This window comes from Dendrobates tinctorius, unplaced genomic scaffold (assembly GCF_039654945.1).
Source record: "Dendrobates tinctorius isolate UK_male_01 unplaced genomic scaffold, ASM3965494v1 ptg000069l, whole genome shotgun sequence".
Taxonomy (NCBI): domain Eukaryota; kingdom Metazoa; phylum Chordata; class Amphibia; order Anura; family Dendrobatidae; genus Dendrobates; species Dendrobates tinctorius.
Window position 1 is genome coordinate 5,584,777 of NW_027361737.1, and position 25,066 is coordinate 5,609,842.

The following is a 25,066-nucleotide window of genomic DNA, read 5'->3' on the forward strand; positions in this document are numbered from 1 at the left end:
TTTGGCTCTGTGGAGACGACACTTCTGAACACCAACTGACGCTGTTGGAGCCCAGGATTAGGTGAGGAGCAGGCTGGGGCCTGTTGCTTTTGGCAGGTGAAGGCAGCAGGAGAGACTGCCATCTCCACAGCAGGGGAACAGCTGGCAGTGCTGAACCCCACTAACACTCGAACGAATGTTTTTGGCTCTGTGGAGACGACACTTCTGAACACCAACTGACGCTGTTGGAGCCCAGGATTAGGCGAGGAGCAGGCTGGGGCCTGTTGCTTTTGGCAGGTGAAGGCAGCAGGAGACTTGACATCTCCACAGCAGGGGAACAGCTGTCAGTGCTGAACCCCACTAACACTCGAACGAATGTGTTTGGCTCTGTGGAGACGACACTTCTGAACACCAACTGACGCTGTTGGAGCCCAGGATTAGGCGAGGAGCAGGCTGGGGCCTGTTGCTTTTGGCAGGTGAAGGCAGCAGGAGACTTGCCATCTCCACAGCAGGGGAACAGCTGGCAGTGCTGAACCCCACTAACACTTGAACAAATGTGTTTGGATCTGTGGAGACGACACTTCTGAACACCAACTGACGCTGTTGGAGCCCAGGATTAGGAGAGGAGCAGGCTGGGGCCTGTTGCTTTTGGCAGGTGAAGGCAGCAGGATACTTGCCATCTCCACAGCAGGGGAACAGCTGGCAGTGCTGAACCCCACTAACACTCGAACGAATGTGTTTGGCTCTGTGGAGACACTACTTCTGAACACCAACTGACACTGTTGGAGCCCAGGATTACGCATGCCGCATGCAGAGGCCAATGGGCAGCGGTTTTTATGGAGGTTGTTGACTACTACTGATTCTAACCATGCTCCACTTAGGCCTCTGGCTCCACTGTCTCTACTATTTACCCTGGCCTCCAACCCCGCCAGCTACATCTCTGAAGTGGCGTCAGCACAATCTACACTTGTTCCTGTGTTACTGGTGCTCAGTCCCGTCAGTTGATCCCCTGATGCTTGTCCGGCAAGTTCGCCAGCTCTGTCCTCATTCCCACTACTGGTTATGGGAATGTGGACAGAGCAGGAGACCTTGCCGGACACACATCAGGGGATAAACTGATGGGACTGAGCCACAGGAACACAGGAACAAGTGTAGATTGTGCTGACGCCACTTCAGAGATGTAGATGGCGGGGTTGGAGGTCAGGGGAAATACTAGAGACAGTGGAGCCAGAGACCTAAGTTGGGCACGGTTAAAAATCAGTAGTGGTTTGAATGTTGATGGAGCTGGTGACTTTGCCGTCCACACAGCAGGGGATCAGCTGGCGTTACTGAACCCCACTAACACAGGAGCTAGTGTGTTTCTCTGTGCAGACGACACATCTGAGCGACAACTGGCTGTGTTGAAGCACAGGGATTATAGTTCAGGTGGTAGAAAAATGAACACACCAGCAGACCTGGATACAGTTGCCAACCACTAATTTAGTGTGTAAGAGGAATGGCAAAGTCTTTGGAGATCCAGGCCTTGTTCATTTTCAGAAAAGTCAGCCGGTCAACATTATCGGAAGATAGTCGCGTGCGACGGTCTGTTAGTACACCACCTGCGGCACTAAAGACACGTTCCGATAATACACTGGCAGCAGGGCAAGCCAGCACCTCCAATGCATACTGGCTAAGCTCTGGCCATGTATCCAGCTTAGAGACCCAAAACTTGAAGGGGGAAGAGCCATCCGGGAGTACAGTGACAGGGCAAGACATGTAGTCTGACACCATCTGACGGAAGCGTTGCCTCCTGCTGACTCGAGGCGTCGCTGATGGTGTAGACAATTGTGGTGGACACACAAAACTTTGCCACATTTGGGCCATAGTGGTCTTGCCTTGTGCTGCGGCGCTGCCTCTGCTCCCTCTTTGTGCAGAGTTTCCTCCACTGCCTCGACGCACAGAGCTGCTTTGTAAAGCACTAGCAACAATGCTGTCGGGTGGAATGGAAAACATTATGGACTGCACCAGTGACTCTTCGTACTCCCGCAGTTTACGCTCCCGGTTCAACGTTGGTATGAGCCTTTGTACGCTGTCCCGGTAGCGAGGATCTAGGAGGGTGTACACCCAATAATCAACCGAGACGAGAATGTGGGCGATGCGGCGGTCGTTTCTCAGGCACTGCAGCATGAAATCAACCATGTGCTGCAGACTCCCAACTGCCAAAGAACCGCTGTCCCCTGTTTGAGGCGTGACCTCGGCCTGCTCTGCATCACCCCACCCTCGCTGTACATACTGAGTAGAGGTTTGTGTACCTCCCTCCTCTGGAGAGATGTCTTCCTCCTCCATCGACTCCTCCTCATCCTCCTCACAAAGTGTCCCCTGCCTAGGCCTTTGTGAGGAAACACGTAGCGCAGACTGTCCAGAAGCAGATGGCATTTGGGACTCCTCATCCTCCACCTCTTCCGAAACCTCATCCCTTAGTGCTTGCAGTGTTTGTTGAAGCAGGCAGATAAGGGGGACAGTCATGCTGAGTAGTGCATCATCTGCACTCGCCATCCGCGTGGATTCATCGAAGGCACGCAAAACGAGGCAGATGTCCTTCATAGAGGCCCACTCAATGGTGCTGAAGTGTGAACGGCGCACAGTGCGACTTGTTTGCGCCTGATGCAGCTGGTACTCCATGACTGCTGCCTGCTGCTCACACAACCGCTCCAACATATGTAACGTTGAATTACACCGGGTGGGTAGGTCACATATGATGCGATGTTCCGGAAGGCCAAATCGTCGCTGCAGAGCAGCGAGGCGCGATCTTGCCGTGCTGGAACGCCGCAAGTGAGCGCACTCTATGCGGACCTTGTGCAACAGTGCATCAAGATCCGGATAGTCCCTCAGAAAGCTCTGCACGACCAAGTTAAGCACATGTGCCAGACATGGGATGTGTGTGAGGTTGCCGAGGCCAAGAGCTGCCACCAGATTTCGGCCATTGTCACACACTACCAAGCCCGGCTGGAGATTCGCTGGCCCAAACCACACATCGCTCTCCAGCTTGATAGCATTCCAGAGCTCCTGCGCTGTGTGGCTTCGATTCCCCAAAGAAATTAATTTGAGTACAGCCTGTTGACGTTTGGCCACGGCTGTGCTCATATCGGTCGTAACAGGCTCCTGCTCTGCTGTTTCTGAGGAACTTGAGTAGGAGGAGGAGTCTATGTGTACAGACTGGAGTCCTGCAATCCGTGGCGTTGGAAGAACACGTACAGCGCCACTCTCCAGATCTGTACCCGGCTCCACAACATTGACCCAGTGGGCAGTGAGGGAAAGGTATCGTCCCTGTCCATGGTTACTGGTCCACGCATCGGTGGTCAGGTGGACCTTGCTACTAACGGCGTTTAGTAGCGCATGTTTTATTTTGCCCTCAACATGTTTCTGCAGGGCAGGGACGGCTCGCCTGCTGAAATAAAAGTGGCTGGGCACGTTGCATTGGGGGACTGCCAATGCCATTAAGTCCCGGAAGGTGTCAGTGTCCACCAGCCTGAATGACAGCATTTCAACTGCCAGAAGTTTGGCAATGCCAGCATTCAGAGACTGTGCTCGGGGATGGTTTGCCGAGTAAGGACGCCTTTTATCCCATGCCTGTGCTACCGATGGCTGTGATGGATGGGAACGTGCTGCTATGGGTGGAATCTGACAGGGTCTCCGGACAACAGTGGCAGAGGTTCTTCCTTGGCGATCCTGTGAGGAAGCCGAACCAGCAGTGTGTGAGCTGGAGGAAGAGGCCCCAACACGAACTGAAGAGGTGGTAGGTGGTGCTGTACGTTGGCCTACGTCTTCAGGGTGTCTCTGCAACTCCAACTCGTGCTTGGTGCGCACATGTTTCCACATATTTGTGGTATTGAGGTTGCTGACATTTCTCCCTCTTTTGACTTTCTGATGACACAGCTTGCATTTGACAAAGCAAATGTCATCTGCAACTCTGTCAAAAAAGGACCACGCACTGCAACTCTTGGGAGCGCCCGTTTTGCCTTTGGAATGAGGAATGCTCCTAACGGGTGCCGAAGTGGAGGGTACAGGCAACCAAGTCTTCCCCCTCCCTCTGCCTCCTGTTTTGGCCGGTAGGGGAATCTCTTCCTCCGAGCTGCTCCCACCACCTTCCTGTTCCTCACGCCATGATGGGTCAAGGACCTCATCATCTTCCCTCCCCTCTTCAAACAGCTGCTTCTCCGGGGTTGTCTCGCCAGCACCGTACGCACCAAAAAGTGGCAACTGAGTCTCGTCATCATCTGATGCGTACTGGGGTGTGCTGACCATAGGCACTGGCCCACTCGCCTCTTCAGATTCAGAGGGACAAAGAAGTTGCGCATCACTGCATACTCCCTCTTCTTCACATTCAGGAATGCTGCTTGGCTGGCCCCCTCTTTCCAAGCCAACAGATTCCGAGAACAGAAGTAGAGACTGTGATGGCTCCTGTCCATGTCTCTCTGACTGCCTGGGCACTTTGGCAGGTGGTGAAGAGACAGATGGTTGCTCTTCGGTGCTCTGGTCCTGAGAGGCTGTGGAAGTAATTGAAGTCGATGCGTTAGCTGCCATCCATCCGACAACGGCTTCAATTTGTTCCTCCCGCAGCAGTGGGGTACGTTGAGGTCCTACAAAGCTGCGCATAAAGGACTGTTGCCTGCTAAAACTGGGGGATGCTGATCCACTGGTGCCCGCAGCAGGCCCAGAATCCCCACGTCCTCTACCTGCAGAATCCCCACGTCCTCTACCTGCAGAATCCCCACGTCCTCTCCCTGCTGAAACTCCACGCCCACGCCCACGCGCCTTACTCCCTGCCTTCTTCATCTTGCCAGACTGCTTAAGATAGGCAGAAAAATACAAAGGGGGGCCTTAGTGTGCTTATTCCTGAACAGCTGGTTACAGGTACAAGAAACACTAATTTTATGAAGTGTGTGTGTGTGGACTACACTTTAATAGGAGCTGATGTGGCCTACACAAGTTCCAAATGTAGTGTTTGGTGAACTTTTTTTGTGGTTTCTTTGTTGGAAACAAACTCAAAGTATGTGAACAAAGAATTGAAACTGATAGTATCACCAACTTTTTGGAGCTATTACAATGCAGGCAGGTAACCTACAATGCAAAAGATGAGGCTCCAAAAAAATTGGGTAATACTAATCTGGCTGCGCCGGCAGGGCACAAGCCAGAAAAAAAGGCTCCTCTATCTACTCCTATACAGTATAGTGTTTGCAACCAACCAATGTTGATGGAGACGGATGGATGCACACTAATAGAAGAAAAAATGAGCTGCAATAAAAGAAAAATGTGTGAGGCAGTGTCACGCTGAGCGTCCTACAACCAGACGTAGCTGCAGGACACACTACTCAGCGTGAGCTGCACTCACACACAGTCAGAGACCTCTCAGACAGCCGTGAACAGTGCAGCAAAGTGGACACTAGCACTGAAAGGCTGCAGAAAGGCTCCGCTGTCTACTACTAGTGTTTGCAACCAACGTATATGGATACGGATGGAAGCACACTAGATTGAAATTATGTAAAAAATGCAGCTCAAAAATTAAAAGATGTATGAGGCAGCAGTGAGGCACGCTGGGCAGCCTACAACCTGACGTGGCTGCAGGACCGACTCCACAGCGTGAGCTGCACTCACACAGCCCTTGCAGACAGCTGTGAACACTGCTGCTAGGGCAAAGAAGGCTACAGTGGTGGTTTATGTAGCCTGGGTAAAGCACTAGATGTTTGGTGGAATCGCTATTTCTAACTGTCCCTCACAGTCTTCTACAGCAGCCTGTCCCTAACTGAATTCACAGCAGAATGAACCAGAAATGGCGGCTGCGGTGGCTTTTATAGTGCATCATGACATCATTTCGGCAGCCAATCACAGCCATGCCAATAGTTTACATGCCTACATGCCTAACAGGATGTGCCCACACTTCGGAGGATTCCCATTGGCTTAATCAAAGCAAGCAGGCTCATAGCATGATGGGAACTTCCGATTCCGATTCCGGAATCCGATATGACAAAAGTATCGGAAGTCAGTATCGGAATTCTGATACCTCTAATATCGGCCGATACCCGATACTTGCGGTATCGGAATGCTCAACACTAGATATGAATAAACCAAGATAAAGTCCATATTAATAACGACTTAAGTTTTTATTTAATTACACAATAAAAGGAAAACCAAACATCTGGACATAATACAATACCATAAAATGTCATAATATAAGGACTCCTTGAGAAAGCCACGGTAGGCGAAACGTACGTTGGAGGGAGCTGGAGACACATTGAGACACTGATCACGGGTATCTATGATCTTATTACATTTCCTATGCACTTTGAGTTTCAGACCCTGTGTCTGTTTACTATATGCACTTTAGATTGCTGATGGATTTTTTATAATCACTATATTTATTTATGGCCCATGTGTTCACTATCTAACTATCTCCTTATATTATGACATTTTATGGTATTGTATTATGTCCAATTGTTTGGTTTTCCTTTTATTGTGTAATTAAATAAAAACTTTTTAAGTCTTTATTAATTTGGACTTTATCTTGGTTTATTCATATCTAATTGAGAAGGTTTCTATTGTCTTTTATGAATATCCATATAATATGCTATCTGAGTATGTAGTGAGTGATTCTCACTAGATTGTTGGCCTTCTCAATATAAAAGAGTGGTGGACTATGCTGTTATACTCCTATCCCTGAAGACACCGAGCACATCGTGTGAATAATGTCATACGTTTTTATATACTGTATATAGTGACATGTGAAGGGTAAACTATGTCCTGCAGTTTTGAAATGTACTAGGTAGTCATGGAAAACAATGTGAATTGTTATGTAATGGTTATGCATAATGTGAGTAGTGTGCAGTACGGAACAAGTAAAGAGCAAGAGAGACTTTAATAAGTATTGTTAGGGTGTGTGCACACTAGGGTGACCACAAAAAATCGATGTCGGAATTTTGTCCGTCTGGACCCCACAAAACGATTCCCCTTTCCAGATATTGAGATAGCCAAAATTTGAACTCGATCAAACGACGTTAACCCGTGCCGCTCGTCGCTCAAAGTTTGAAAAAATCCAAATTGAGGTATTTTAAGATTTAGGTATTTTGCATAGTCTGTTAGACTATAAAGAATGTGACAACAACATTGCAGAAATAGCCCTGACCAAATTTTCGAACCATTTGTGGTATTTGAATGCAGATTTGGTGGGATTATCGTTTTTTGATCCCACCATTACAGACAATAAAAAGTTGTTAATGGCTAATAAATTGCTCAGTAGCACAGATGAACCATCAGAGCACGCTAGGGTTGTAAATCCAAAAGTTAGGAAAGAAAAATTAAAAGAGGTAGGAAGTAACCGACTTTAACGACCTTCTGACAAAAAATGAAGAACAAAACCAATATGTCCTGCAAGTTGTAAGCAAATGCCGAGCATTATATTCTGACGTTTCAAAAACTACTTTAACAAAAGCTCTAGAATAGATTAGATAACTATGTAAAATTATCAACTCATGTAGGTTAGCGTGCTCTGATGGTTCATCTGTGCTACTGAGCAATTTATTAGCCATTAACAACTTTTCATTGTCTGTAATGGTGGGATCAAAAAACCATAATCCCACCAACTCTGCATTCAAATACCACAAATGGTTCGAAAATTTGGTCAGGGCTATTTCTGCAATGTTGTTGTCACATTCTTTATAGTCTAACAGACTATGCAAAATACCTAAATCTTAAAATACCTCAATTTGGATTTTTTCAAACTTTGAGCGACGAGCAGCACGGGTTAACGTCGTTTGATCGAGCTCAAATTTTGGCTCTCTCAATATCTGGAAAGGGGAATCGTTTTGTGGGGTCCAGACGAACAAGATTCTGACATTTTTTCCCCCCCATATGAGATCCGGTCACCCTAGTGCACACGCTGCGGATTGCTCTGTGGAATTTTCCGCGCGGATTTAATGAAAACCGCAGGTAAATCCTCAGGTCAAAAGACTTGCGGTTTATCTGCAGTTTTTCTGCGGTTTAGCCTGCAGTTTTCCCCTGCGGTTTGACACCTGCCATGGAGCAGGTGCTAAACCACAGCGGAATCCTCACAAAGAATTGACATGCTGCAGATTTGAAACCGCACAGAAAATTCCGCAGTGTCTGCACTGCGGTTTTCATTTTACATAGGTTATAATGGTACTGCACACGGCAGCAAAAACTGCTGCGGATCCACAGGACCAAAACCGCTGCGGATCCGCAGCAGAATCCGCAGCGTGTGCACACACCCTAAGAGAAATGTGCTTACTGTATAGAAATGTAATGCATAAGTGTCCTTAAGGGACAGACATAGTTAACAAATCTGTTGGGGTGTACTCATTTATCCTGAGCACAATTGATGGCATTCTAAGGCTGAGTTCACACGTGGCGTTTTTTTCGCGTTTCTGCGGCGGTTTTAACCACGCGATTTTGCTGCGAAAACGCGAAAAATAAGCATCCCATGCATTCCTATGGGATTCCGCAATGCTGTGCTAATGCTGCGTTTTTTACCGCGGCGGAATCGCTTCGCGGTAAAAACCGCAGCATGCTCATTTATTTTGCGGAATCGCGGCGATCCCGCACCCATAGGAATGCATTGTTCCGCTTACTTCCCGCATGTGGCTGTGTACACCATGCGGAAAGTAAGCAGAACATTTGCGGATGGTACCCACGGTCCGGAGGAGAGGAGACTGTCCTCTGGGCTTTGGGTACCATATCCCTGTAAAAAAATAGAATTTAAAATAAAAAAATATTGTTATTCTCACCTTCCGGCGTCACGCGCAGCCTTCCCACCTCTCTCCACGCTCTCGTTCCCAGTAATCCTTTGCGAAAATGCCCGCGATGGCGTCCGTTCTCACGGGATCGCGAAGTCGCGCAACGTCATAGCGATCCCGCGAGAACGGACGTCATCGCGGGCATTTTCGCAAAGGATTACTGGGAACGGATGCGCGGGACGTCGGAAGGTGAGAATAACACCATTTTTTTTTACATTTTATCTTTTACTACTGATGCTGCATAGGCGGCCTCAGTAGTAAAAAGTTGGTCACACTTGTCAAACACTATGTTTGACGAGTGTGACCAACCTGTCAATCAGTTCTCCAAGCGATGCTACAGATCGCTTGGAAAACGCTAGCATTTTGCAAGCTAAATACGCTTGCAAAATGCTAGTTTTTCCGCGAGAAAATCGCGGGAATTTAAAATGCGATTTTCCCGCGGAATGGAATTCCAGAATTCTCGCGGTAATTTCCGCAAGAGTTCCGGTACGTGTGAACTTAGCCTAACTGTTTGCTAGTGCTGTCTGTTTTTCAATGACTATTTTGCGTGAGAAACATCAATCAGTTTTTTTTGTAAACCAAAAAAAGACTATGAAACACTGATGGCAAAACGAGACACACACTGATCCAGCACACCGATGGAAACATTTCCACTTTGTTTTCACTTATGAGAAAAAACAAAGGTCAGCATGAGGCATAAGTTCTTTCCATTGGAGTAGTCAATCTATGAACCTAAGGGTATGTTCACACTGGGCCTTTTTTTTTTTGCTGTTTTTTATATAAATTTTCAGATGCTTTTTACTGTACCAGCAAAGCCTGAGATTTCAGATATCTCATGCACACACGTTTTTTTTTGTCATCAGGATTTTGTGCTTTGTTGCGCTTTTTTTTTTTTTTTTTTTACACAGAGCATGTCACTTTTTTCAGAATTTTTCAGCGTGTTTACAACAATTTTGACCCATTGACTTAAATGAATGGTGAAAAAAACGCTGCAAATACGCAGGTTGACTTTTTTGTGCAGCGTATGTACTGCAGAAAACTCAAGGACAGCAGGATGTGACCTCACAGTCAGCTCCGCTATATCTATATAGCAGGCTGCATAGTTGCATGATGCGTCCATACAGGCTTTCATCCATAAGAGACACTGAGCAGCGGACCCGATCCCTATTCACTTCTGATCAGCGGTGATACCACCCCTGCTGGTTAGAGAGCCGTGGTTCAGATGCTGTCAAAAGACAGTGCCAGTGCTCAGCTGTGATCGGAACTATACAGTTTACCTCCAGTCACTGGTGTCAGATGATGGGACTACCGTTCCCATCATCTGACACCTGCTGCAACTAATAACAGTGAGAGCAGGAGTGGCAGATGGGAGTATTCATCAGCTGCTCCTGCGCTATAAATAAATAATTAAAAAAAAACCTGTGTGGGTTCCGCCTTTTTTTGATAACCAGCCAAGCAAAACTCACAGCTGGGCGCTGCAACCCTCAGCTGTCAGCATTAGCAAGGCTGGTTATCAAGAATAGAGGGGTCCCCACACTGTTTTTTTTAATTATTTAAATAAATACTTTAAAAAAATGGCATGAGGTCCCCTTCATTTTTGAAAACTAACCTTGCTAAAGCAGACAACTGGGAGCTGGTATTCCCAGGCTGGTAAGGGGCCATGGATATTGACCCCCCAGTCTAAAAATAGCAGCCCGCAGCCGCACAGAAAAGGCACATCTATTAGATGCGCCAATTCTGGAGCTTCCCACTTGGCCTGTAGCGGTGGCAAGTGGGGCTCATATTTGTGTGGTTGATGTCACACCTTTGTATCGTCAGGTGACATCAAGCCAACAGATTAGTAATGGAAAGGCGTCTATAGGACACCTATTCATTACTAATCCTGTAGCTCTATGGTAAATAAAGACAGTGTCAGAATAAAGTCTTTTATTTCAAATAAAACAAAACACTCTTACTTTATTATTTAAAAATAATAAACACAGTTATATTGACCTAAAGCCTATTTCCACCAAAGCCCTCGTCTTCTGTAATATACCAAAAATAATAAACAACAATATCCCTCACCTGTCCGTCATTCTGTCCCGCGCCGTAATCCGTGTCTGGGGATAAACAGTTTTCAACCTGGATGGGGCCAAGATGCGACCATTCAGGCTGAGAACCACTGGTGATTGAGCTGCTGCTGAACTGTGGTGACGTTGTTGAGATCCCCGCTAGCACCGTGAGAAAGTCTCATGGCGCAGAGGCGAGATCACAGGAGAATTTCACTGTGGTGAATTTAAACTGCGGTGAACTCACCTCTGCGCAACTTTCTCACGGCGCTAGCGGGGATCTCACCGAGGTCACCGCAGTTCAGCCCAGCTGGGAACGCAGACTTAGTGATGTCATCGTTAGTCACTCAGGCTGCGCTCAAAGCAGCTCATTCATCAGTGGTTCTCAGCCTGGATGGTCGCATCTTGGCACAGTTCAGGTTGAAAACTGTTAATCCCCTAGACATGGATTACAGCATGGGACAGAACCACGGACAGGTGAGGGACATGGTTGTTTTGTATTTGAATTTTCTGGCAGAAGACAACGGCATCGGTGGAATAGGCGAGGTCGTAAATATGGTTTTAATTAAGTTTATTAAAGGAGTCTGTGTCTTTCTTTCAATTAAAGGACTCTATTATGGGGTTAGTAATGGGGGTGTGTTATTGACGCCTCTTCATTACTAACCTTGGGGCTTGATGTCATATGACAATATAAAGGTGACATCAACCCCCCCAACTATCACCCCACTTGCCACCGCTACAGGGCAAGTGGAAAGAGCGAGGCTAAGTACAAGAATTGGCACATCTTATAGATGCGCCTTTTCTGGGGCAGCTGAGGCTGATGTTTTTAGCCTGGGCAGGCCAGTATTCATGGCTCCTTCCTAGGCTATTAATATCAGCCCCCAGCTGTCTGGATAGCCTTTGCTGGTTATTAATTATAGCGAGTAAATGATAAGTCTAAAGCTGTGAGCTGATATTAATAGCCTGGGAAGCTCCATGGGAATTACACCTTTCCCAGGCTATAAACATTGGCCCCAGCCATCGGCTTTCCCTCTCCTGATTACGAAAATGACACCGGAGCCCAAGGCATTTTTTTCAGAAAAAATAATCTTTTAATAATTAAATACATATGTACATTAAGCTGCACACACACTATTAATTGTATATGTCACCAACATCTATATATCTATCTATTCTATATGTATTTACTGTATGTAATCCATCCATTCTACCCTGTCGACTCCTGCTGTGACTTCACTGTACACGGCTGCTGAATTGCCAGCTTTTCTTCTATGTAATATATATACATATATGTGTGTCACTGACATCTATATATCTATGCATTCTATATGCTTCTGCTGTGATTTTACAGTACATGGCAGATGAATTGTTGGCTTTTCAAAGGATCAAGCGGTATGGTTCTACAGGAAGTAGTTGTTTTTTTTTCCACTGGGGACACTCAACCTTATGCACAAAGACACAATTTAGCCCCAAAAACACATGAAAAAAAAAAATAGACCAAAACATGCGTTTTTGCTTGTTTCCTGCAGGAAAAAAAATGCAGCAAAAATGCACAGTGTGAACTTACCCTATGTTCTATGACTGATAGCAATCAGCCAGATGCTTGTCTACTATGAAACTGAATGGTGACGTTAAAGGGTTGTCAAACAATTTGAAAAAAAAAAAAAAAAAAAGGAGCAGCAAATACTTTAAAGCAACAACAGCAAAAAAAAAAAAAAAAAAAAAAATTGCTTGACTCTTCAATCATTTGCTAATCTAAACCAAAAGCTAAGGAGTGATTTTTTTTGTCCTTTTGTCATTTTGGAGCATTTTCTGTTTTTCTATTTTTCTTTCATGTCGTCAGACAAGCCTTTTAAATGATCAATATCTACAGAACATAACTGATATAGGAGAATATTACACCTGCCCTAAGGTTATAGATGGCAACGGCTCACCAAGGGATTGGCGTTTTGTCTTCCTCTATGTAGCCATGCTTAGACTGTGGTAATCTGTAATGTGAGCTATTGTCTAGAACAATAGTACCCAGCTACATCCTAGTGGTGGTTATATGGGGGTATGTGGTCTAAAATGAAGGGACCACTTAATTGGTCAGATGATTATTAGACTACACAGAGGAATGAATTAGGAGTTTTAGACATGAAGTGAGGCAGGAGTATTTCAGGACTAGTTTCAGGAATTGTCTCAGGACAACAATTGACGTTCAGCATAACTAAGCGTGCATATGTTCTGAACGGAGAAAGGCGAGCCACTGTTGGTCATCTATGGTTGAGGCTCAATTTCCCTGAGAATAAATGTATTGGGCATGTTGAAATCAAACAGCCTCATCCTTCTGTGGAGGATACCTGCTGTCCGAAGACGTTAGATGTCTGGCCAGTTTTGCCAAAATCGTTGGGTAATACCATCATTACATTATGGCCATCTTATCCCCCAGTCACCAGGTGTAAGACACCCCCTTTAAGGAGGGCCAATTACTAAAATGTGTATTATTTATTTTTTAACACCAGCTGTAGCAAAATAAATAATTTGACTTAAGTCATTAGCAAATGCTATACCAAGATTGAGAGAAAACTCCTCTTCACGGCTGGCTCCGATCATGTAAATGAGCTGACTTCAGGCAAAACTGCCTCTAGGAAGTTCCCATGCCCCCCGCTCCGCCTATGTGACTTTCCCATGATGCATAGTATTTAGAGGTCTTTAAGGATTGTGATCGCGTGGTTTTCAAGTGGAAGCTTCCCGAAGAATGAGTATGTCACCCCTTTCATCTGCTTCAGAGTTTCCATACTTTGAAGTGGTTAAAAAAAAGTGACATGAGACAAAACCTGTGCACAGACATATCGATTAGTTCATTTTAAGTTGTTTTTTTCCCATTCAAAATCTGCCTGTAAAAGATGCGGTGTGCACATACCCATTCTCTGTAGGCCTTAGCTCAGGCTTGGTCTAGCAGTTTCAATAGAACATTGCGGGCCTAGCTGCCAATCCCAAGATGGCCGCTCCCGAGAACTGTGAGTCTCTCATAACAACATTTCTGTGATACAGTCTAGTAAGTGTGAAGGCTATAGATCCTCCTTAAGGAATAAGTTGAAGGGAATGTCTGATACCTTGTCAACCCCATTTTTAAATGAAGCAGTGATAAATGGCAGGTGATAAAATGAAAACTGCACTCACCTTTTATGAATATCTATAAAACATGTAATAAAATGCATCAGCTGCAGCAGATCCACAGGTCAGTAAATGACCAAACAATATCCAGGAAAGAAAGGAGAGGTTTGTGGATGATTTCCACGCTTGCTGATCAATCATATGTACAGTTGTGGCCAAAAGTATTGACACCCCTGCAATTCTGTCAGATAATACTCCGTTTCTTCCTGAAAATGATTGCAAACACAAATTCTTTGGTATTATTATCTTCATTTAATTTGTCTTAAATGAAAAAACACAAAAAGAATTGCCCTAAAGCCAAATTGGATATAATTCCACACCAAACATAAAAGAGAGGGTGGACAAAAGTATTGGCACTGTTTGAAAAATCATGTGATGCTTCTCTAATTTGTGTAATTAACAGCACCTGTAGCTTACCTGTGGGACCTAACAGGTGTTGGCAATAACTAAATCACACTTGCAGCCAGTTGACATGGATTAAAGTTGACTCAACCTCTGTCCTGTGTCCTTGTGTGTACCACATTGAGCATGGAGAAAAGAAAGAAGACCAAAGAACTGTCTGAGGACTTGAGAAACCAAATTGTGAGGAAGCATGAGCAATCTCTAGGCTACAAGTCCATCTCCAAAGACCGGAATGCTCCTGTGTCTACCGTGCGCAGTGTCATCAAGAAGTTTAAAGCCCATGGCACTGTGGCTAACCTCCCTAGATGTGGACGGAAAAGAAAAATTGACAAGAGATTTCAATGCAAGATTGTGCGGATGTTGGATAAAGAACCGCGACTAACATCCAAACAAGTTCAAGCTGCCCTGCAGTCCGAGGGTACAACAGTGTCAACCCGTACTATCCGTCGGCGTCTGAATGAAAAGGGACTGTATGGTTGGAGACCCAGGAAGTCCCCACTTCTTACCACGAGACATAAAAAAGCCAGGCTGGAGTTTGCCAAAACTTACCTCAAAAAGCCTAAAATGTTTTGGAAGAATGTCCTCTGGTCAGATGAGACAAAAGTAGAGCTTTTTGGGCAAAGGCATCAACATAGAGTTTACAGGAGAAAAAAAGAGGCATTCAAAGAAAAGAACACGGTCCCTACAGTCAAACATGGCGGAGGTTCCCTGATGTTTTGGGGTTGCTTTGCTGCCTCTGGCACTGGACTGCTTGACCGTGTGCATGGCATTATGAAGTCTGAAGACTACCAACAAATTTTGCAGCATAATGTAGGGCCCAGTGTGAGAAGGCTGGGTCTCCCTCAGAGGTCATGGGTCTTCCAGCAGGACAATGACCCAAAACACACTTCAAAAAGCACTAGAAAATGGTTTGAGAGAAAGCACTGGAGACTTCTAAGGTGGCCAGCAATGAGTCCAGACCTGAATCCCATAGAACACCTGTGGAGAGATCGAAAAATGACAGTTTGGAGAAGGCACCCTTCAAATATCAGGGACCTGGAGCAGTTTGCCAAAGAAGAATAGTCTAAAATTCCAGCAGAGCATTGTAAAAAACTCATTGATGGTTATCGGAAGCGGTTAGTCGCAGTTATTTTGGCTAAAGGTTGTGCAACCACGCATTAGGCTGAGGGTGCCAATACTTTTGTCTGGCCCATTTTTGGAGTTGTGTGTGAAATGATCAATGTTTTGCTTTTTGCTTCATTCTCTTTTGTGTTTTTCCATTTAAGACAAATTAAATGAAGATAATAATACCAAAGAATTTGTGATTGCAATCATTTTCAGGAAGAAACTGAGTATTATCTGACAGAATTGCAGGGGTGTCAATACTTTTGGCCACAACTGTATATCGCAGATTGTCAAATGGATAGTGGTTTATTGTACATGTTTCAAAGTACAAAAGACTTCTTCATCAGGCAAGACCACAAGTAGAATAAACCACTATCCATTTGACAATCTGGGATATACAGTATGTCTCAACATTCATCAGCAAGCGCGGAAATCATCCACAAACCTCTCCTTTCTTTCCTGGATAAACGGAAGTAGTAAGAGCACAGTAGTCCATTGGTGGCCGGTGAATGGCTGCAGGGCTCACGTAGCATAACAATGTCACAAAAAAAACTTGAGAGACCCGGGCCGACATTGCTGGAGCAGCGCCAGTGCAGGAGGCATATTGTGTTTTTATTTTACAAGGGGACTACTTAATTTAAAAAGGGGTGACAAGACAGTGAGACAACTTATATTTACTGAAAAATACATGGAATACCTAGGCCAATTTGTGTAGCAAGTGGTTGGTTGCTTGCTACACATCCACCGGTGCAGACAATGGGGGATCTTCTGGAAATGAATTCTAGCACGCTAGTCATTGTTGGCCAGGTAGCTGTCTTGTTGCTGTCCTCTCAAGTTTTAATTCTAAAAGAGAAAATAAAACATTCCTTTAAAATTAGAAAAAACAGAATCTGTCACATTACACATGGAACATGCAGATTATCGAATTTGTGAAATATCTGCTTCAGGCTGCATTCACACAGCCGTGTCAAACGTTCAAGTGATTACCGAATTTTTATGAGACAGCATACTGACCCATTCAGGTAAATGGATCTATACAGACATCCGTTAAAATGTCAGATCAGAGAGGGAGATCCGGGACATTAAGAGCAGATCTTGTCCTGATCCAATAAGAAACATCATAAAGCACACCGACACGTCACACGCATGTGTGTAAAATATCAGTATTTCTATAATATGGATTAATTCTCTCATACAGAATATAGTTAACAGGCTTTGCTTACTTTAGAGAAGTGACTGACTTATTCTGAGTGCCTTGGCTCACACAGCTGTCTCTCTTGTCAAATGTATAGGTCAAAATAGTCAAAGCTGTCAAAATGTGACTATTTAGAGATAATGAATGGTTCTAAAGATCTCAGACTTTAGGCTTAAATATCTCAGACTAAGGTAATGCATAAATAACTGTATGCATATTGTTAAAATAACTAGGGTTCACTTAATATGGAAGAACTTATGAACATAGTGGCAAGCCACCATATGTGGTTGTAGTTTATAGGTCAGAATAGTATATAAAGCCGGTCTAACTCTTGTTCAGGAGATCTCATATCCCTTGAGACTCTCGAACACCCGGACAGCTGCTCAAGACTATATGTAAGAACAATGCTCGTTTTCTCTTCAAATAATTACTGCATGTCATGAACTTACTTTTCTTCATTTTTGTAATCACTTTTTGAAATGAATAATTAAAAACAAGATTTATTTTATCCTCAACATTGCTTTTACTTTTTGATTCTCAACCGTGCAAGAAGATATATATATATATTTTTTTCTACATTTTGGCGAGCCTTAGCCAGATTGATCTTTTGTGCTAATTTTGGCTGGCATTCCTTCCTCGATTGTGCAAGGGGGGAGCACGAACTTTGCTAAAAAACCACCTGTTGTACAAGCTTCCTCAGGAATTCCACTATTTCACGGCACAAAGGATCACACTGAACCTGAAGACGACGGGTGAGGATCGTAAAGAGCTGCATGCGTCTCATCCAGACGGAGATCTGAGGATTGCATAAGGACACAGAGGACCATCCATTGACGGGAAAGACTCTCAATAGGTGAGAAAAAATATAATGGATTTTATACATGATTATGCTAAGAAAAGTAACATAGATTTCAAGTTTGTTCATAATCATACGGATGCCCAATTATGGTCTAGTTTGTATAATCAATGTGAGGCAGAAAATGTTAAAATTGACAAAAGGTTTTTCTCAGTAAGAAAATTACAAAGGAAACTTCAGAATGTTATGCAGCTAGTTCATGTGTATAATAGCCTAGTCTTTGAGAAAACTGAACCTAACACCTATAAAACATGCATTGTCACACAAGACATTAATCACACTGACACACCAGGTGACACACAAGAGTCTGACGGGGATTACTTTGATTGTCCAAATTGTTTGATTTTGTCAGAGCATATAGAACAATTGGAAGATCAAATAGATACCAGGACAGAGTTATTGTCTAAATTACGACAAGACATAAAAAGGGTTTCTGCTAACACAAGATCAACAGGTAAACAGGAGGACAGTGCTGCTGCGTCATCATTTGTACCAAATATGCAGGATCCAGATGCTTCAGTAGAGGAATTAGAGGCAGTAGAATTACAACGGAAAAAATTACATGACAGAGCAGCACGCATTAATCTGAAAATACACGATCAGCTAATGAAAATTGTAAAAGACATTCCAAATTACAATGATAAGATGGATGCCTTTTATAATGCGGACACTTTTGAATCAAACACAGACAAATACAATCTGAATGATGAGCAAAAGAATAAAATATTCAAAGTTTGGTTACCTTCACATATGGGAAAAAGATTACAGACCACACCCAGATTAAATGATGAGAATGAAATGGCACATAGTACAAAAGAAGACAGACTTAGACAATTAGTATTGTTTACAACTGGAGAAGACATGCCTACAGTTGATATTTTAGGGAGTTTACAAACAAATATTTCTGAAGACCCATTCTCTTTTTTGGTAAAGTTTGAACAGGCCTATAGGATGGTAATGGATCTCGGGCCTCACGAAGAGCCAGCATCCATGATCAAATTTTTTGTAAAGAAGTTCAAGTACTTAGATCCTGCCTCAGTGCAATTGGCTAACACACAGCCATCATTGCAAGAAGCAACAGTTTTTATTGACAGAATAAGGAGATCCATGAAACAAAATCAGGTCAAGGCTAAAATAGCGGTAGTTCATGAGAAGGAAGACAGTCAGCTGAAACCTAGAGCCACAGTAATCTCCAAGAGCAGGGATTACATTGAGCATAGAGGTAAAAATACTACACAAAGGAACAATATCCATTGTTATTTTTGTGGTATACCTGGACACTTGAAGTGGCAGTGCAGGAAATTTTTGAGAGCAGAATCAGAGATGGGTACACAAGGAACAGGTAAGCTTGGAAGGGAAAACGGACTCATGCCAAAATCATACACCACACCTTCCGCACCTGCATTACAATTATCTGCACCTGCTCATACTGCCAACAGACAAACACAGTCACCATATGCACCATTAATCAGACAGATCAGAGAAATGACAGTGAAGGAAACAGAGTCAAGGGATAGAATTCCAAGGTCTTTTAAAAAGGACACTGGTCTTCTCCCATCTCCTTCATCTTTCTGACAATCACAGACTATTCCTGTACCACATCCATTGGAATTTGTGACTCGAGTTACATTGGATGACTGTGGAAGACCATTTATCAAAGTAAGTTTAGCAGGCCAGAATGTTGTATTTCTTATTGACACAGGAGCTCAGTTAAGTGTTACAAACCTTGATTTGAAGCTAAACCCAGATTCACCAGTTTGCACAATTGTCGGTTTCAGTGGAAAAGGTGGAACTAAAGCAACCTTAGTTCCCAATGTGATTTTGGAAATACCTAGTTCTTTCAAAACAGAAATTGACATCTGGTATTGTCGTGATTCTGAAAATATACTTGGCACAGATTTTATGCAGAAATTCGGATGGGTAGTTGACCTAGGAAATCAAGTGATCTGGAAAGATTCCAATGGTTGTAAACCGGTAGTCATTGATCCTAATGATTATAGCCATGTTGGAAGTATTTGCTTGAATGATGTGGTGTCATCTGACCATTTGTGGCCTGACACTAATGATGACGAGGTATTGACAGAAATTGTACAGCTTTTTCCTTCTCTTTGGGCTCAGTTCAGGAATCAGGTTGGAACAATGAAAGACGTTATCGTGAATGTGGAGGGGCGTGATCCCCCGCCACAGCGTCAGTATAAATTGCCTCCAGAATCAATTGACTCTATGTCAAAGATCATACAGGAATTGTTAGATCAAGGTGTTATCCGAAAGGCTAATTCTGTAAGTAACAATCCTTTGTGGTGTGTTTTGAAATCTGATGGTTCTTATCGAATGATATTGGATTTACGGATGTTCAATAAGCATACACCCAATGTCGCGCCAATTGTGGCAGATACTCATGACATGATGGCAAGGTTAAATGCAAAGGCCAAATACTTCTCTGTACTGGACATTAGCAATGGTTTTTTCAGTATACCTCTTGAAAAGAGTTGTCAGTATAAGTTTGCATTTACTTTCTTGGACGAGCAATATCTGTTTTGCAGGTTACCTCAAGGAGCACATTTGTCACCTAGTGTTTTTCATCAGGCATTGGCAAAGGTATTATCCAGATTTTCGAGGCCTGATTGCATTCTGCAATATGTGGATGATATTTTATTGTCTACAGAGGATAAAGAGACACATGTTTCTCTTCTGACAGAATTGTTTGAGTTGCTGCATGATGCAGGGTTGAAATTGAACACCAAAAAGGTCAAATTAATGCAGACTGAGGTCAGATTTTTAGGGGTGCTGTTGAGTCCAGGAAAAAGGCAGCCACTGCAGGAAAGAATTGAGGCAATTGCTTCCCTACCAATTCCGACATCACACAAGGCATTGAGACATTTTTTAGGTCTTATGAATTATTCAAGGGATTTCATTGAGAATTTTGCAGATAAGGCCAGATCTTTATATGATCTTTTGAAAGGTGAAAACAGTGATTACTTTGGTCCTTGGGGTGATGAACAGCAAACCTCATTTGAACAATTGAAAATGAATTTACAAAATGCACCTGCTTTGTCCACAGTAGATCCTTCGGCTCCATTTGCTTTGCAAGTGCACACTACAGAGACATCTGTTTCTGCTGTATTGCTGCAATTACAGGGAGAAGAGTGGAGAATTTTGGGCTATTTTTCAAAACTTCTCTCACCTGTTGAAAAAGGTTTTGAGACCTGTGCAAGACACTTGGTAGGTGTGTACTTTGCAGTCAAAGCAACCGAACATATTGTCGGGTTCAACAAAATCATTTTGCAAACTCCTCACTCTACACTAAAGCTTCTCTTTGAGAATAATATCCCAGGTGTGTCACATCAGAGATTTGCTCATTGGTTATTGTCATTGTCTCCCAAACAAATTGAGGTAGATTACAAGGCCAAATATGTTCTTCCTCAGCTGATGCAATATGAAGGACAAACTCATGATTGTTTACAGTCTTTTCAGGATCCAAGTCCATCACTTTTCAGACGGAAAGCAGAGGTAACAGACGAACCAATTTTTGTAGATGGTTCCAGATTCTATTCAGATGGGCACTATTATTCAGGATATGCCATTTTTTATCCCAACAGAGGACAGGTTGTGAAGCACAAATTACCGAGTCATTTTTCAGCTCAAAGAGCAGAGCTAGAAGCAGTAAAAATGGTACTACAGCTGAATGAAGCAGATGATCAGTGTCCCATTACAATCTACAGTGATAGCTCTTATGTTGTAAGATCACTGACAGATTACTTGTCAGTTTGGGAAAAAAAGAGGTTATGTAGATTCATCTAATAAGACTCTTGTTCACAGTGACACACTGAAGACAATTTTCAGGATAGCATCAAAAAACCCTAATGGTTTTGCTATTGTCAAGGTTCCGGCCCATAAAAAATCTGATGATGAATTATCTGTTGGAAATGCAACCGCAGATATGCTAGCCAAAGAGGCAGCCCTGACAGGAGAAGAGGTGTTTGAACCTGAACCTCTTGAGGTTTCAGCAGTTCAAAGAACAGACACGCATATCCCTTCTTTTGCGGAAGAACAAGGAAAAGACTCATCTCTTGTTGCTTCCCGGGTTGATCCAAAACCTCCCTTTGTTTGTGAAAACGGGGTTTTGTGTCATGACTTAAACGGGGAGTTGCGTCCTGTTGTCCCAAGACATCTACAGGTTGAGTTCACAAAATACAATCATGAAAGTTTGGGTCATTTGGGCCAACAAAAATTGTTAGGCATTCTCAGAGAGAAATTTTACTGGGAAAAGATGGAAGAGACAGTGCAAAGTGTTGTTCAATCATGTCTCATTTGTGCCCAAATTAATCCAAGACCAAAAGGACAGAAACCGCCACTACTCCGAATCGCACCTGCAGATGGTCCATGGTCTACGTTACAAATCGACTACATTGGACCGTTACCATCAGGTAAAAATGGTCTCAGGTATGCATTGGTTGTGGTAGATGTTTTTTCTAAGTGGGTTGAAATTTTACCTGTCAGGAAAGATGATGCTTTGTCTACAGCTAGAGCATTAGTTAATCATGTCTTTTGTACTTGGGGGATCCCAAGAATGATCACCTCTGATCAAGGAAGTCACTTTACAGGAAAAATCATGCAAGCCGTTTGTGCTATTCTAGGGGTACGACAGCAGTTTCATGTACCCTACCATCCACAGTCTGCTGGTATTGTGGAAAGGATGAATAGAACAATAAAATCCAGAATTGCCAAGATGTTATTGGACAAAGGCAATACTTGGGTTGATGCAGTACCTTTTGTACTGTTGAGTGTAAGAGGAACAACCTCTGCCACAACTCAGTTTACTCCTTTTGAACTGATGACAGGAAGAAAAATGCCATTGATTTTTCCTCATGAACCATTTTTGTCTACACCACAAAAAGATGCTGTTGCAAGGTCCAAATGGTTGCAATTGTTGCAGGAAAATTTGAAAACGATTCTTCCACATGCTGCATCAAGAATGCAGAGAATGGAGCCACCATATGTATCCAAATTCAAGAAAGGGGCTCTAGTGATGATTAAAACTTTCAGGAAGAATGGACCTTGGGAAAGTAATTGGGAAGGTCCCTTTGAAATTATCGAAACCATGGGACAAGTGATGATTCTTGTGCAACGAGCATCTAAGGTGGTTAAAAATACCCGCAGACAACAAAAATTGTGGGTACATGTTGATCAATGCAAACTGTATATTGCAAAATAATGATACTGCATTTCTTTTAGGAAGAAATGGATTCCAATAAGAACTGGTATACGAAACTCCACGTCCTTGATGGAAGGGATTCAACACCAATCCTTCAGGAGAAAAAGAAATTTCCCAGGAAAAGCTATTATCTGATGGGAATCACATTTCTGCTGTTTTGCACTGTTTCAACTGTGATCTACGCTGAAGATATTTCACACCATGGAACAAATACTAGTGAAGTGAAGGAACTTTTCAAAGGAACTTTACATCCAAGGAAACCAAGAGGAACGAATCTACAAAGCTTAATAGATGAGGACATACCGGACGATTCAGTAGATATTACTGGAAACATTTGCATGGGTTTTGGTGCAAAATGCTGTATTGAGCTACACTTCATACATGACACTGACATAATATTACATGCAGCCACAGGACCTAAGACGAAGTTCACACAGTTACAAGGAGATTATATACACAATAATAAGACAGGCACATGGGAATGTAGTCCTACAGATGTGTTATTCTGGAATATAGAGATAAGAGGTGAAGAGAAAGCTGTGTGGTCAGGAGATATTACAAATGATATGATCGCAAAAGGGAAAGTTGAAACATCCAAAACAGATGCTTTGTTAAAGACACAACTTTTTGGGAAAGTTTTAGATCCTTCATTTCTTTCTATTACAGAAGGAGACGAGGATTGGGTAAAAACATGGAATTTTCAGATAACCAGAGAACCAGTACAAGTACAGGTATCTGTAGTTTTTACAGTTTCAAATACTATAGCTCCAGAAGTAAGGGTTACACCACAAGCAGTATATAGTCAAGAAAATATGTCTCCTTTATTACTAAAATGCAGCACGAGGTTAGAGCTACCTTCAGAATCTTTGTTAATATGGACCAAAGATAAATCATTTTTGGGAAGTTTTTCAAATGGTCCAACAAATGTTATACACAAAGGTCAATCCGGTAACGTGAGGTGGTTAAATAAGGATTTTATTTTTTCTGTAGATAATCCATCTCCTAAGGATTCTGGACCTTACCAATGTTGCATTTTAACGAAATATAACTACAAACAATGTAGAGATGTAAAGGTAAATATATGGTCAGCAGTAGATAATGTATGCACACAGACAAGATTTCAACCATCTACTCCTTTTCAGATCAATCAGTTCCAAACTAAACCTCTGTTACGAGATGGAGTGTTTCTGACCATGGTATGGACCTTTAACATGTCTAACTGGAAAATCTCTTCTAGATATCCCCAGTGTCAACCACATCTCACTAACATGGAGATGGGAATAGAACAATGGTTTGGGAAAAGAACTTCAACACAGGTTAGAAGTAAGAGGGGAGTGTTTGAAGGTATTTTGGGGGGATTAGGAACAGTAGGAAGTTTAATTAACACTATGGACATTCATACACTTAAATCAGATCTGGAAAATATTGGGTATATTGGAGGAAAAGGGGTAAAGATTCAGAAAAGTTTGAATCAAGTCCTTGAAAAGATGGTTTTGAACACTGCTACTGTATTGGGATCTTCTGTATCACATCCTCAAGATGCTACTTTAGCTTTAATGGAAAGTGAACAGGAATCTCAAGTGGCCAAAACATGTCTAGAAATTCAGATTGAATATTCCACCAATCTGAAAATGATTGCACAAGCCTTACAAAGTGGAATTACCCCTTTAGGGCTAATAAGAAATTTGCCCATAGAATATAACTTTGCGTTAAACCATACAGATTTGTGGGTAAATAAGTGGTTAGGATGTGAACAGAACATTTGTGTAGGAACATCACTGATTCCAGTGTCAGGAAGAGAAGAAACCCTGGTTCCTATAGGTGTTCTGGGAATTCCTGTCAGTCCTACACAATTGTTATATTATCAATTACAGTACACAGATTTTGCATTTGATGGTACAAACATTGAACAATTAGACATTTCGTCATGCTTAAATTTTGTTTCCAAGGTAATGTGTCTACCTGGACAGGATAAAGTCATTTATCATTCATGTTTCCATAATCATACTTCTTGTCATGCCAGAGTTGAGAATGTCCACACGATACATGACTTGGTGACACCAGTAAGCGCTAACAAAACTTGTTTCCAAGTCATGTCAGGAAGAGAAGCAGTTTCTGCATTCTTCTCATCTTGTGTACATGTCGAAAATCTGACAATGGGTTTATATTGTATTGAGGGAAATGTTAAAACTCTCACAAAGAAGGAAGGAAGTATTATTACGTCAATAGGCTCAAGACGTCTGAAAATCCTTCCGATCCAGTTCAATTTGTCACAAGTCAATAAATTCCCTTGGGATTTGTGGACAAATGATATAAAGAAAG

The 25,066-nt window shown here is 43.0% G+C and overlaps 1 protein-coding gene across 7 annotated transcripts in view; it reads right to left on the minus strand.

The window, feature by feature from the left end:
- TM4SF1 (transmembrane 4 L six family member 1) overlaps positions 1-25,066 on the minus strand; it is a 226,794-nt gene that overhangs the window by 161,674 nt on the left and 40,054 nt on the right. For 5 of the 7 annotated variants that reach the window (XM_073581076.1, XM_073581074.1, XM_073581077.1 and 2 more), the window contains exon 2: positions 16,176-16,321. The exons of the other annotated variants lie outside the window; for them this stretch is intronic. In XM_073581076.1, coding sequence (XP_073437177.1) covers positions 16,176-16,275 — 100 coding nt within the window. In that variant the 5' untranslated portion in view covers positions 16,276-16,321. The remainder of the gene's footprint in view (positions 1-16,175; positions 16,322-25,066) is intronic. 7 annotated transcript variants of the gene reach the window in all.